General features: G+C 39.2%; 1 protein-coding gene across 1 annotated transcript; it reads left to right on the forward strand.

Moving 5' to 3' along the window:
- The first annotated feature begins 5,811 nt into the window (after window positions 1-5,811).
- On the forward strand, window positions 5,812-6,744 carry LOC102513475 (olfactory receptor 8S1-like). The gene has a single exon (XM_032493868.1). The coding sequence runs from the start codon at window positions 5,920-5,922 to the stop codon at window positions 6,742-6,744; it is 825 nt and encodes a 274-aa protein (XP_032349759.1). The 5' UTR covers window positions 5,812-5,919.
- The last annotated feature ends 5,658 nt before the right edge of the window (window positions 6,745-12,402 follow it).

Genomic DNA, 12,402 nt, shown 5'->3' on the forward strand with positions numbered 1-12,402 from the left:
TACTGTTTTGTTATTTCTTCTAATGGACAATTAGCATATCTCTTTTTAGTTGTTTCTCTAAGGATAGCATATACATACTTTTTTTTTTAAGGATAGCATATACATTCTTAACTTGTCATTCTATTTAGTATTTAATATCTTATAGCTTAATAATTTACACCTGATCATTTACACTTTCTACTTCCTGTTTAACTTCACATCATTCAATGTACATTTCCAGTTTGCAGATACATAATTACAGCATTATATTTTGAAGACGGACATAAAAACAAAACCAGGAGTGATTAAAGTAGAACTGCTCTGGATTAGTTGGAGGATTAAGAAGTAACCTCATTCACCTAACCCTCCCTTTCTCCTACTCCCAGTAAGGCTACGTGAAACTGCTATCACTCAGTCATCTGTTTCCTTGGCAACTATACGGAAAGATTTCTTCTATCGCTCACAAACAGCATCAAGCCCAAAGATGCCAGAAAGGTTAAAGGCTCTTACCTTGTTTGTACGGCATATTTACCAAAGCAGTATAGTCAACAAGAAACATTTTCAAAACAACACAAAACTCAAACCAAACTGACCTCTATTACAAGGAGAAATGTTTGCTTCCTAACACTGAGATGTCTACTTGCTAACATGCAATCAAATACCAAGCAATGAGTTAAGATTGGATCTCTCTCAAAGGATGTCTCTCAAAGGATGAAATTGCAAAAATAATGCCTATTTCCACCTACAGGGGCTTACGTGGATGACAAGGAACATCTGTTATTTAGCATGAAGCCCCATCATCGGTCAGTACAAGTACACACAACAAAATGAGGAAGTGCTTGGTAAATAAATTTTGACTGACCATACATGACTTTGATTAAATTAATGGAGACGTGTCCTCTGCGTTTCTTAGTTGTAGGTAAATTTCATTAAATTTTGATAATGTTATCATTATCTAACTAACTAGATAAGAAATGTCATTATCTAACTAACATAGATAAGAAATCAAAAAAGTTGACTTTAGGCATTTTAATAACACATAGCAGAAATTTTTATACTAATTCATAGTATTCTTGAATTAGTAACTCTTTAACATACTATTTAGAAATTCATTATATGCTTGGACTATAGAAAACCTACAAAATCAAGGCCCAGTAATTTTCCTAGGGTGGGGTTATCTCTTCTCATTTAATCAATATAAAGGACATCTTTGCTGTATATAAAAAAAATTTATCTACAATCAAAAATGACCTGGAGCTCAATGATGTGTTATAGCTCAGAGTCCGTGAGAATTCCTAAAGGGCATTCTCAGCCCCACATGGTCATGAGGAAAATGTCCCTTTTCCAGCAGATTAATTTTTCAATCCCTTTTTTATTCTCCCCTTTTCATTCTCAACTAACCTAATAATAGCTTTTTGTAGACTTCAAATAATTGCCTCAAGTGAGAAATTTCAAATACTGTCTTAGAAAGAACGCTTGTGCCTCCTACGAGGTTTGAATTTCTAGTTAATTGGAAACTCTGAGGTTAGTCACTCCAGAGCTCAGCATCAGACTGAGACTTCAGGGGATACAGGGCAGTGGCCCAGCTTCCCTTGGGTGCCTGACCCAACCCATGGCTGCCTAAGCACAGATGGCCTTCTGATTGGTTCCGTTAAAGACTGATTTATTTAATCAATGCTCATAGAATAATATTCAGAGCCACAGAGGAAATAAATGAAAAGAAGGCACATCACTGCACTTGATATCATGTGAGAAGATTTTAAAGAAATATATGCCAGTTGTGCAGAATTTGAGCTTCTTTAGGGAGATTGTTTTTGTCTTTCCATATAGTGGTCTGCATTGCAGAATGAGACCACTCTAAGTTAAGATATAAAGAAGAATAATCCTGAATCAGTGACATTTCCAGTGCTTCTAGAGCTTGAACTTCTCGAATGCCCTGCACTCATTGACAGCAAAGAAAAAATCTGATATGTTGAGTGTCAAAGTCCTGTGACAGGTGCTCTTCTGGGGGACTTTACCACTGATGTGTCAGCCTGTGACACGAAAGACAGAAAACTCAGGAGCTGCTTCCCTCCAGAAAAAATCAAAAAATGGTAATATCTTCCTTGATTTTCTGATGTCCCCATATTTTTCTCCCTGGGAAGTTTTGTGTGTGCTTTAATCTGCTGGTTGTCCTCTCCTCCACTCCTATCCACTACCACTTTGTGATGCATTCCATTCATTCTAAAGTCAGAAGATCCCACTATACTGCATTCCCCCTGGGCTGGAATGGTAACTTCCCACTCCTTGGCATGCCACCTCCTCTCCTTGAACGGACCCCAGATATCTCTACTCTTCCAAAGATGCATCTGTTCCAGCTGCCCTGCAAAGTAAATCAGAAAGGTCTCTCATCCCTCCCTGTATAACACTGGGGACTGGGACACCTTACAACCTAGGCATAAATCCTCTCACTGCAGAAAGCTGGCACCCAGAATGAAATAAGGGTATCAGGGATAGATACTGGATTTCTGGAGCTAATTATTCCCCTAATTGGCCAGAATTCCTTTAGAGTGATGTCAGTAAACATATTCTGTAAGTTAAACAGATCTGGTTCCCACGGAGGCAGTATGAATAGTGCGAGGGAACACAGGAGTGGACAGCTAGGAGAATAATTACAAGTGGATGAATTTGTCTTTAGTCCCTTCATCCTTCCAGCACTGCTGTCTTTCTCTGTTGATCAAATTTCTCCCTCTTGCACCTAAAGTCTAAATATCGACCCTCAGTACTCGGGGTCCCTTTAGCCAGCGTGTAAGGGTAACATCCCACAGACACCATTAATGCATTTATTCATTTCAAAAATGTCTTTAAACCACCACTGTGATCAAGGCTTGTCTAGAACACCTCTAAAATCCCCTTTTCACAGCTTTTTCCCTTTGCTGTGATCTACTGCTCCATTGTTCACTTTCCACGATTTCTTCTGTTCTCACACTTATATAAATCTGACTCAGTGTCATAAGACTGTATGAAGTGAAGCCAATACTTTCTATTCCATAAGTAAATGAAAACTCAGGTTTATCCCCTAATGGCTTGATCTAGAATTGAATTGCAAGACTTTATACTAGTGTTTAAAGAAATCCATCACATCTGTGTGAGGTTCTCTAAGATGAGCAGGGTGGGTGGACTCCCTGCTCTGTGATACCGTGCAGATCACATGATACAGTTAACGTCTTCATACACACCAAATGTGGTTGTAGGATAAGAGAGAAAGAGGATTCTTCAGAAATACTATGCTGAAGAAATACAAGAGATTCCACAACTAATCTCACTTAATGTGAAAGCCTGACCTTGTCATGGCCACTGTAGTCAGGTGTCCCAGTGAGCCAAAGTGGAAAAAAAGAAGCAATTTTCAGGGTAGCTTTAAAAATCCAAATAATTAAAATACATAAAAACATCAAAGCTCCACAAAAGAAATAAGTTCAACTTATTATTTTAATTTGCTTTTATAAACATCATGAAAAAGTTTTGCTTTCAATAGCATTTACAAATTTATCCATGCAGGATCCTCAGCAGTAAATCCTCCAGCGGCTTATGCTTCTGCATCACTACATCAAAGTCCTGGAGGCACAGAAAAGTGAACATTACCCTGTTTGTGCAGGCCCACGGGTAACTTAGATTTGGGTAAGATGAGCTCAAGCTTAAATTGATGGGCTTGTTAATGTGATCAGAATTTAAGCTTCTTTTGATTATTTAATTTGGGGTCATAGATCATTTGCAAGGATAGAATGGCCAGAAACAGGTATTCTGAAAAAAAACAGTTTTAAGATTATTTTGTAGTTGGCTTTATTCCTTTGATAACTATGTAAGTTTAAAAAGCTAAAGATCTAATCTGTTCTTAGAAACAATAATTAGTACATACATGTAAACTACAAAAATGTGCAGTATACTTTATATATGTATTTACATGCAATATAATGTGTACGTGCAGTCCAACTATAATAGTTCTACCTAATACAACCAAAAAAGGAGGGGAAAAAATTTTGTAAGTTCAGAAGTCTACTTTGAGTCAGATAGCAGAGTGTCAAACAGAAGCAGAAGACTGGTAAGTTAGTTGAAAATGTCCAAGTCATGCAGTAGTTTTCATAAATAGGACATGACCTACTTTGTAGAACTATAAATTAGGATTCAAAATTATTCTAGGTATAGTATCCCTTCTCATATGTGCTGCTCACCATCCTGGTCCTCTTGGACACCTAAATGAGACTGAGGATAAAAGATATGATTAAGAGAAAACTATAGTGATATTTCACTCTGACCCTTATAGAACAATGAAAGAATAATGCATCCACACCAAAACTATAAGGAGCTTCTTACATGATGGCAAAAGGCCTGTGCATTCTTTAAAAGAAAAATAATGAGATCTCATCAGAGAGTCTGCAGTGACATAAGATAACGTGATCCATGTAGATAGTAGCATCCTTGAAATTCAGCAGCAGCAGCCCAGTGCATCCTGGGTAGGTAGCATGGCACCACTGATGGACAGCAACGTCAGCAACACTTCTGCCAGGCTTCAGTGCTATTGGAAACAGTGAAGTGAAAGAAGGAGATTGTGATTGGAGTTGTCAAGAGCTCTTGTCTGAGGCACAGGTGAGATGTCATGTGGGAAGTTTCAGAATCATCTGAAAGGCCTAATCTGAAGCTAACACAGAACGGGCAGAAAGGAAGTCAAAGAAATGGTGAGTTATGGTTGTTGTTGTTAGATGGGGGTCCGTGTTCTCAAGGAGTTCACAGTCTAGAGGGAAAACTGAGATACATGCTTAACATTAAATGAGAATAAAAGCAAATTTCAGACTATGACATGATGCAAGGAACCCAGTGTTTGGATAGAGAGCTGTGGATTTAGAGGAGAGAGCAGTCAACACATACTTCACAAGAGGGAAGCTGAGGCTGGAAGACCCGTGAGAATTTGGATTAGCTGAATTAAGAAAGAGGACTTTTGAAGTAGAAAACACTGTGAGCACACTCACAGAATAATATAAACCTATCTGGTATCAGAGGCAAACTAAATGATTGAAAGATTAAGGAAAAATGAAGGACTCCAACTGTAAGCATAGGAAAAACAGTCTATAATGCTGTGCACCAAGCAGAGAACTGATTTAGAAAATAACAGTTGAATTTATTTCCTGGCTCAAACACTGTTTCTCAACATGACACTACAAAATCTCCATGAATATCAGTTTTCCCATGAGTAAAATGGACATGAGTACCTGCCAAAATAAATCATAAATGCCCAGGGGGAACAACTTGAAACAGTGATCTAAAAAAGACCCTACATGCAAAAACCTTACTAAAAATTAATATACTGTTAACCTTAAAAGCTATTGGGTGACTATGAAAAAAGAAATAATAATTGAGAAATGTGGAGCTGAGAGAAGGTTTAGAACAACTTTTGAAGATATGTGCTATAATGTTTTTCAAATCTGAATGATTATAAGAATTTCTAAACTATAAGAAGAATCCAGCTGAAATTACATATCATCCATCTATGCGTAGATAAGCCAGATACATTCATTTTTCCAATTAAATCCCCATGGAAAAGGTGTAGGACTCTCTGAAGTGTGTGAAGACTATAACCCAAGATCAATAATAACAAAACAAGATAAAATTTCTAAATTTCTACTGACATCAGTGAGGATAACTTTGAATTATTATAATAATTCAAGCATCCAGGACCCAGCATCCAGGATGACCAGGGAGGGATGATTAGAAGTGATGATGAACTGAAGGAGAGAGGAACAGCCACAGGTGATCTCATTGCTCTGTTGTACTCCACAGACAGACCCTCCACAAGTGGCCTTGAGGAACCACAGCACCATCACCGAGTTTATTCTCACTGGGCTGTCTGATGACCCCCACATCGAGGCTCTGCTCTTTGTGCTCTTCCTGGTGTTTTATATCCTGACCATGATGGGGAACCTGACGATGATGCTGGTGATCAGGGCTGACTCCCACCTCCACAAGCCCATGTACTTCTTTCTGAGTCATCTATCATTCGTGGACCTCTATTTATCTTGTGTCGTTGTGCCTAAGCTACTGAAGGACCTCCTGTCTGAGCAGAAAACCATCTCGGTAGAAGGTTGTCTGGCCCAGATCTTCTTCGTGTTCCTCGGTCCAGGGAATGAAGCTTATCTGCTCTCTGCCATGGCCTATGACCGCTATGCCGCCATCTGCCACCCGCTGGTCTATGGCCAAGTGATGAGCCACCAGCTCTGTGTGAGGCTGGTGGTGATCTCGTGGGGTCTGGCCTCTCTCAATGCAGTCATCATTGAGCTTTTGGCTATTAACCTGGACTTCTGTGATGCTCAAACCATACACCACTACATGTGTGAGCTGCCCTCCCTCTTCCCTCTGTCTTGCTCTGATATCTCCATCAGTATCAGTATCTTGTCCTTATCCACTATATTCCTTGGGTTTGGAAACTTCCTCCCAATCTTCTTCTCCTATGTCCGTATTATACTCAACATCCTGAGCATCAGCTCCACCGCAGGCAGAAGCAAGGCCTTCTCCACCTGCTCCTCCCACCTCGTTGCGGTGATCCTGTTCTTCGGCTCAGGGATGCTTCGCTATCTCATGCCTCCCTCTGGTTCCTCCCTTAATTTACTCTTCTCCATACAGTACAGTGTGATCACACCCCTGCTGAATCCCCTCATCTACAGCCTCAAAAACAAGGAGGTAAAGACAGCTGTGAAAAGGACACTGGGGAAATATTTGCAATATTTCAGGTGGTGAACTAAGTCACATTTACTCAGTATAATTGCGAGAATTATATTCCCTGAATTTAATGCAGATTTGCTGAGTGTGAATTCAGCCTTCTTGGTAATTCAGCTGCTCTCACACTCCGCTTGGAAGATACAAGCTTCTACTGATGGTGTTACATCTCCCTACAGTGAGGCCATCACAAATAAATCGGTCTTCAAGACCTCTTAACTAAAAACAACAACAACAACAACAACAACAACAACAAAAACCCCACAAAGATGGAGATCGAGTTTTATAAATTTTGACAAAAAATAAAGTTGAACTAAGGAAATAATTTTTCTGGTGGGTCACAACAAAATTTCTACATTCTTTGGGTACACCTATCTATTGAACTCTGTGTTCCTTGTTCCCTGACTGCTGCTCTTACTGCTCCTGTGCACTTGCCTCCACATTTTGCAGAGTCTGAACTGAGCCTCTGTTGTTTTCTCAGTGGATGCCTCAACCCTGTGTGCAGCCAACAGACCCAGGAGAGGCTTCTTAGAAGAGGTATTTTACCGGGAACTAAACCGTATTCCTTCCTTCCTTTAGGCCTGAAGGAAGCCCTGAACTGACTACATAGATGACCTAAACAACCATTCCTGGGGTCAACACAGGAGCAGTCTTTTCTTACAAATCACTGCAGCTGTTACCAAATTAAGAGGCTTATAATAATGACATCACTTCTAATAACACTTTAAAATTCTTACAATTTGCTCATAGAATAGCAAATAATGTCCCCTAACTCAACAATCACCTTCATTTACACTCTAACACATACTGAAAGACTTTTAAAACAAGTTAAAACTTTATTTCCCATGTAGATCTAAGTAGATAGGAGACAATTTCCTGAGTTTCTCTTGGACTTAGAATGGCACGGGAGGACAGAAGAAGATTTCAGTGTTTCCGCTAGAGGTGTTGGATATTACCTTATAGTGAGAGCGCTAGTGACCAGCGAAGTGTACCATGAGTGGAATAAGGAGTTGAATCAGAGGATTCAGCGTGGTCAGTATTGCCAACAACTGGATGAGGAAGATTAAAGACACAGATTGCCAGCAGGGAGTGAGACATACCTAAGGCCAAGAAGGGATGGGTCCTTTGTGGAGCAGGAGGCTGGTAGAGGACTAAGGAAGCCACTGATGTGAAGTAGATGTCCCGTCACAAACACCACAGTGGGTGCCGGCACAAAGCATAACATTACCTGTGACAACAGACATGAAGATGAAAATGTGAGTATCTTTAAACCATGTATGACTGAGGAATTATGAAATTTCACTGAGCTCGTAATTAAGTGACTGGAATAAGTTTCTGCATCAGACTTAACTGGTAGCTTATCAATATTGTACTGTAACTTAAAAATTTGCTAAGAGGGTAGATCTTATGTTAAATGTTCTTATCACAATAAAATAAAATAAAGAAGGCTGGATGAAACTTTTGAAGTTGATGAATATGTTTATGGCATTGATTGTCATGATGGCTTCACAAGGGTACACTTATCTCCAAACTCATGAAGTTGTATACATTAAATATGTATGACCTTTTTTTATGTCGGTCATACCTCAATAAAGTGATATTTTTAAGAAAGGATTGTTTATGTCACCAGAGGGAATGAAACCATCCCATTATATGTTAAATCTAAATTTGGCAGTGGAGATTTTAGGCAAATTCACATTTATTTAGATGGACTTGTCAGTAATTTGTCTTGAGAACTGGTTTGAGCTAATTAATCCTGGGCCATCTACCCCCACCGACCAGTTCCTCATGCTATAAAATAGTCTCTCATTCCAGAAATACGTATAAGAAATACCAGTGGCAGCAGTGGTGGGGTGGAAGCCAGATATCAGGGTGCTGAGTAAGTAGGAAGATATAAAATAAAACAGTTAATTTAGATCACACTGTCAAGGAATTTAGTATTAAAAAGAATGAAAGCAAGAAAAAAAAAGAATGAAAGAGGAAAGTAACAATAGATGGTGTCAAGATGAGAAATTTTGTTTCATTTTTTTAATTGAAGTATATTTGATTTTCAGTGGTGTGTTAGTTTTGGGTGTACATCAAAGTGATTCGATTATACGTATACAAATTTTTTTCATATTCTTTTCCATTATGGTTATTACAAGATATTTCATATACTTTCCGGTGCTAAATTTTTGATTTTTTAATAAAAAGATCTGACCATATTTATGTATAAAGAGGGAGAAGTATGAGACTGGTTAAGTCTAATCTCCACTCCTAGACTTGTCATTTGTGACCGAGGGACTGGATTGTTTATACCCAGGTAATGGGCTGATCGGAGAACGGAGGTTGGGCTACTACAATTCAGGTGCACTTAAGCCCAGAAGGTGGGAAGTCATCCCTAAACTCCTTTTTCTCCTTCACTGTTTGGATCTACCAGCTGTTCTTGTTCCTCCTCCCATTCACACTGCACTTGGTGTTGGGTTCAGTATAAACATTTTTCCATAGGTATTAATATGCTATTTCATCCCATCTTTTAAAATAAAATCATTATCCTTTCTCATCTCTGTTGTCCTCGGCCTTATCTCTCTTTTATCTTTAAACTCATGCTCATCTCTTCATAACATACTGATTCACCAACTAGGACTGTCAAGGTACAAAGATGAATGAAGACACAGCTTCTGCTTTCAGGCAGACTGTCTAGTGGAAATAACAGATATGTAAACAGGTAACTGTGTCATAATTGTGGGATTTTTATTTCAGGCTATGTACAAGATGCTTCTAGAGATCAGAAGATGGATACTTAATGCAATCTTGGTGTGGAACATCAGTAGAAATTTATGTAAATCAATGGACTTATTACTAAGGGATATTCCCTGAAGCGGTGCCTCCAGGTCCTTGAGTCTTTATCATCAGTAACTGATGCAGTTTGACAGTATTGATGATCCTTTTCTTTCTCTGGTGACTCTGGTTTTGGATCCTCTAAATGTCACTCCTGGATCCAAAGACAACCCCACCTCAGTCTATTTGCAGTTTCCCCTTCCTTACTATCTCTATAAGCGATACTATTCCACAATTCTGTCCTTGGGAAGCTTCCTTTTCCGTACAGTCTTTCTTGGGATCAGTCTATTCACCACCATGGTTTTAATGACCACTTATATGGTTATGACTCTCTAATCTGTATCTTTTGTCCAAACTAACCTCCTGACCGTAGACCCACACATCCTACCACATGTGACACATATATCTCAAGTGCAGCATATACAAAATAGAGTATGTTTATTCGTACCTTTACATAACAAATATTAAAATACCTACTATGAACCAAGGACTCCATGAAACCTATTCTCCATTATGTCATTCTCATACATTTTTCTCATTGATAAGAGTATAAAATTCTCATAGTCCTGTTGGTTGCGCCTGACTGGCGGCATAAATGAAATTATGAATATCACAAAAACTTACTGCTTGAAAACCATGCTTTGCCTCCAACTGTCTCATCTTCTACGTCACTTTTATTATTTTCATTTAAAATGAAGGGCTAAACCAGATCAAATGTTTTCAAACATATTTCAGCCTTGAATATATTATTTTTTATCTTACATACAAACATAAACAAACAAAAGGACTGTTCTGGATCAGCTGGCGGCTTGAAAAGTTCTAGTGCCACTCACATATGCCCCTCTCTTCCCAGACGACCAAGAAGGCGACACGAAATCACTACTGGTCAACCAGTAAGACGGGTCTGTCTCTCACTCACTCATGTCAAGTCCTAAATGGCCAGAAATGATAACGACTCTTACCTTATTTATACTCATGTTTTCAGATGCAATGCCAGTAAAAGATCAATATTTCCCCAACCCCACAAAAATCATACAAAATTGGCTTTTACTACAAAAGGTAACGTTTGCTTTCTAGAATTAAAATATTTATTTGTTGACGTGCCGTCAGACAGGAAGCAGTCATCTGAGTCTGGATTTAACCTCTCTCAAAGGATGACCGTTAAAGACAATGCCTGCTTTCACCTAGGAGGACTTAAGAGGATGAGCAAGAGCACATCCCGTTCTGGAACCTCTCACATCTCTCTCAGTGCCTGGCACTCACTCTTTACTGAAGAAATGGAGACTAAATAAATGTTTTATTGATGTTTGCATCACGTGGGCTAATTTGAGTAAATCTCCTGTGTTTGTTACATACACATAAATTGCATTAGAGTGTTGGTGACTCTTTTGCCTCAAATAAGGAATAAAAATTTTTGACTTTAGACATTTTATAATCCCATTATAGGATTTATTTAAAATAACTGATTATATACTTGAATCATTACTCTTTAACAAACTCTTTTAAAGTTTCACTATATGCTTACAATGGAAACTCTTAAAGCTCAATAATTTTCTCAAGGTAAGAGTTATCTCCTCTTGTTTAGTTGTTATAATAGACAATCCTGTTGTGAAAATAAGGAAAACTCAAATGTACACTCAAAAAAGACCTGGAGATCAGCACTGTGTCATAGCTCAGCTCCCGTGACAATTCCTTAAGAGCATTCTCAGCTCCATGTTGCCTGAGGAAACTGTCCATTTCTCAGCAAATAAATATTTCTTTAAATCTCTGTATTATTCTCCCTTTCTCCTTTTCTTAGCGCCACCCCAAGCCTAATAAGAATTCTCTTCTAGGTTTTAAATAATTGCCTTACTTCAGAAACTCCAAATACTGCTCTAGAGAGAATCTCTTGTGCCTCCTACTAAGTGCAACCTTCTGGTTAACTGGAAACTGTGTACTTAGTGAGTCCAGAGCTTGGCTTCAGGCTGGGACTTCAGAGAATACAGAGCAGTGGCCCCGCTGCCCCTGGGTGCCCAACGCAGCCCACAGCTGCCTAAGAAAATCACCTCCTGATTGGTTCCATTAGAGTGATTTCCTAAAACCATGCTCTTAAAAGAGTGTTCAGAACCACAGAGGAGACAAAGAGAAGGCACATTACTGCACCTGAGATCATGCGAGAAGCTTTTCACAAAATATTTGCCTGCTGTACAAGTTTTGGGGAAACTGTCCTTGCCTTTCTATACTGGATCCTGAGTTCCAGCATGACCCCACTCTAGGCTTAGTTATTCAGGGGAATATCCTGATACTGCGGCATACCCAGTGCTTCCAGGGCTTGAGCTATTCGAACGTCCTAAATTAGTTGATGGCAAAGAGAAAAAGCTACCTACTCTGTAAAGGGTCAGACTCCTGTGACAGACGTTCTCTTGCAGGGAGACTTTACCTATGACTTGCCTAACCATGATGGCAAGGATGGAACATATGGAGCTGCCTCTTCCCAGAAGAGCCAGGAGAATGGTAATGTCGTCTCTGATTTTCTGGTATTCCACCTATTTTTCCACCTGTAAAGTTCTGTGTGTGTTTTAATTCTGCTGTTTATTCTCTCCCCCACCTCCACCTCCTGCCACTTCATGATCCATTCCATTAGTCCTAAAGCAGGAGGCTCCTGATCCACCCATTCCTCAACCCTAAACTATCCTACTCCTCGGCAGATCATCTCTCCTGGATGAGACTCTGACATCTGTTTCTCCAAATGGTGCATTTATACAACTGCTTTGGACACCTTCTCAGAAAGGTCTTTCTTCCCTCCCTGCTTAACAGCTGAGGAAAATGACACTTTAAAATATGAACATAAATCCTCTTGCTTTAGGATTGCAAAAGATT

Source organism: Camelus ferus, chromosome 12 (genome assembly GCF_009834535.1).
Source record: "Camelus ferus isolate YT-003-E chromosome 12, BCGSAC_Cfer_1.0, whole genome shotgun sequence".
NCBI lineage: Eukaryota > Metazoa > Chordata > Mammalia > Artiodactyla > Camelidae > Camelus > Camelus ferus.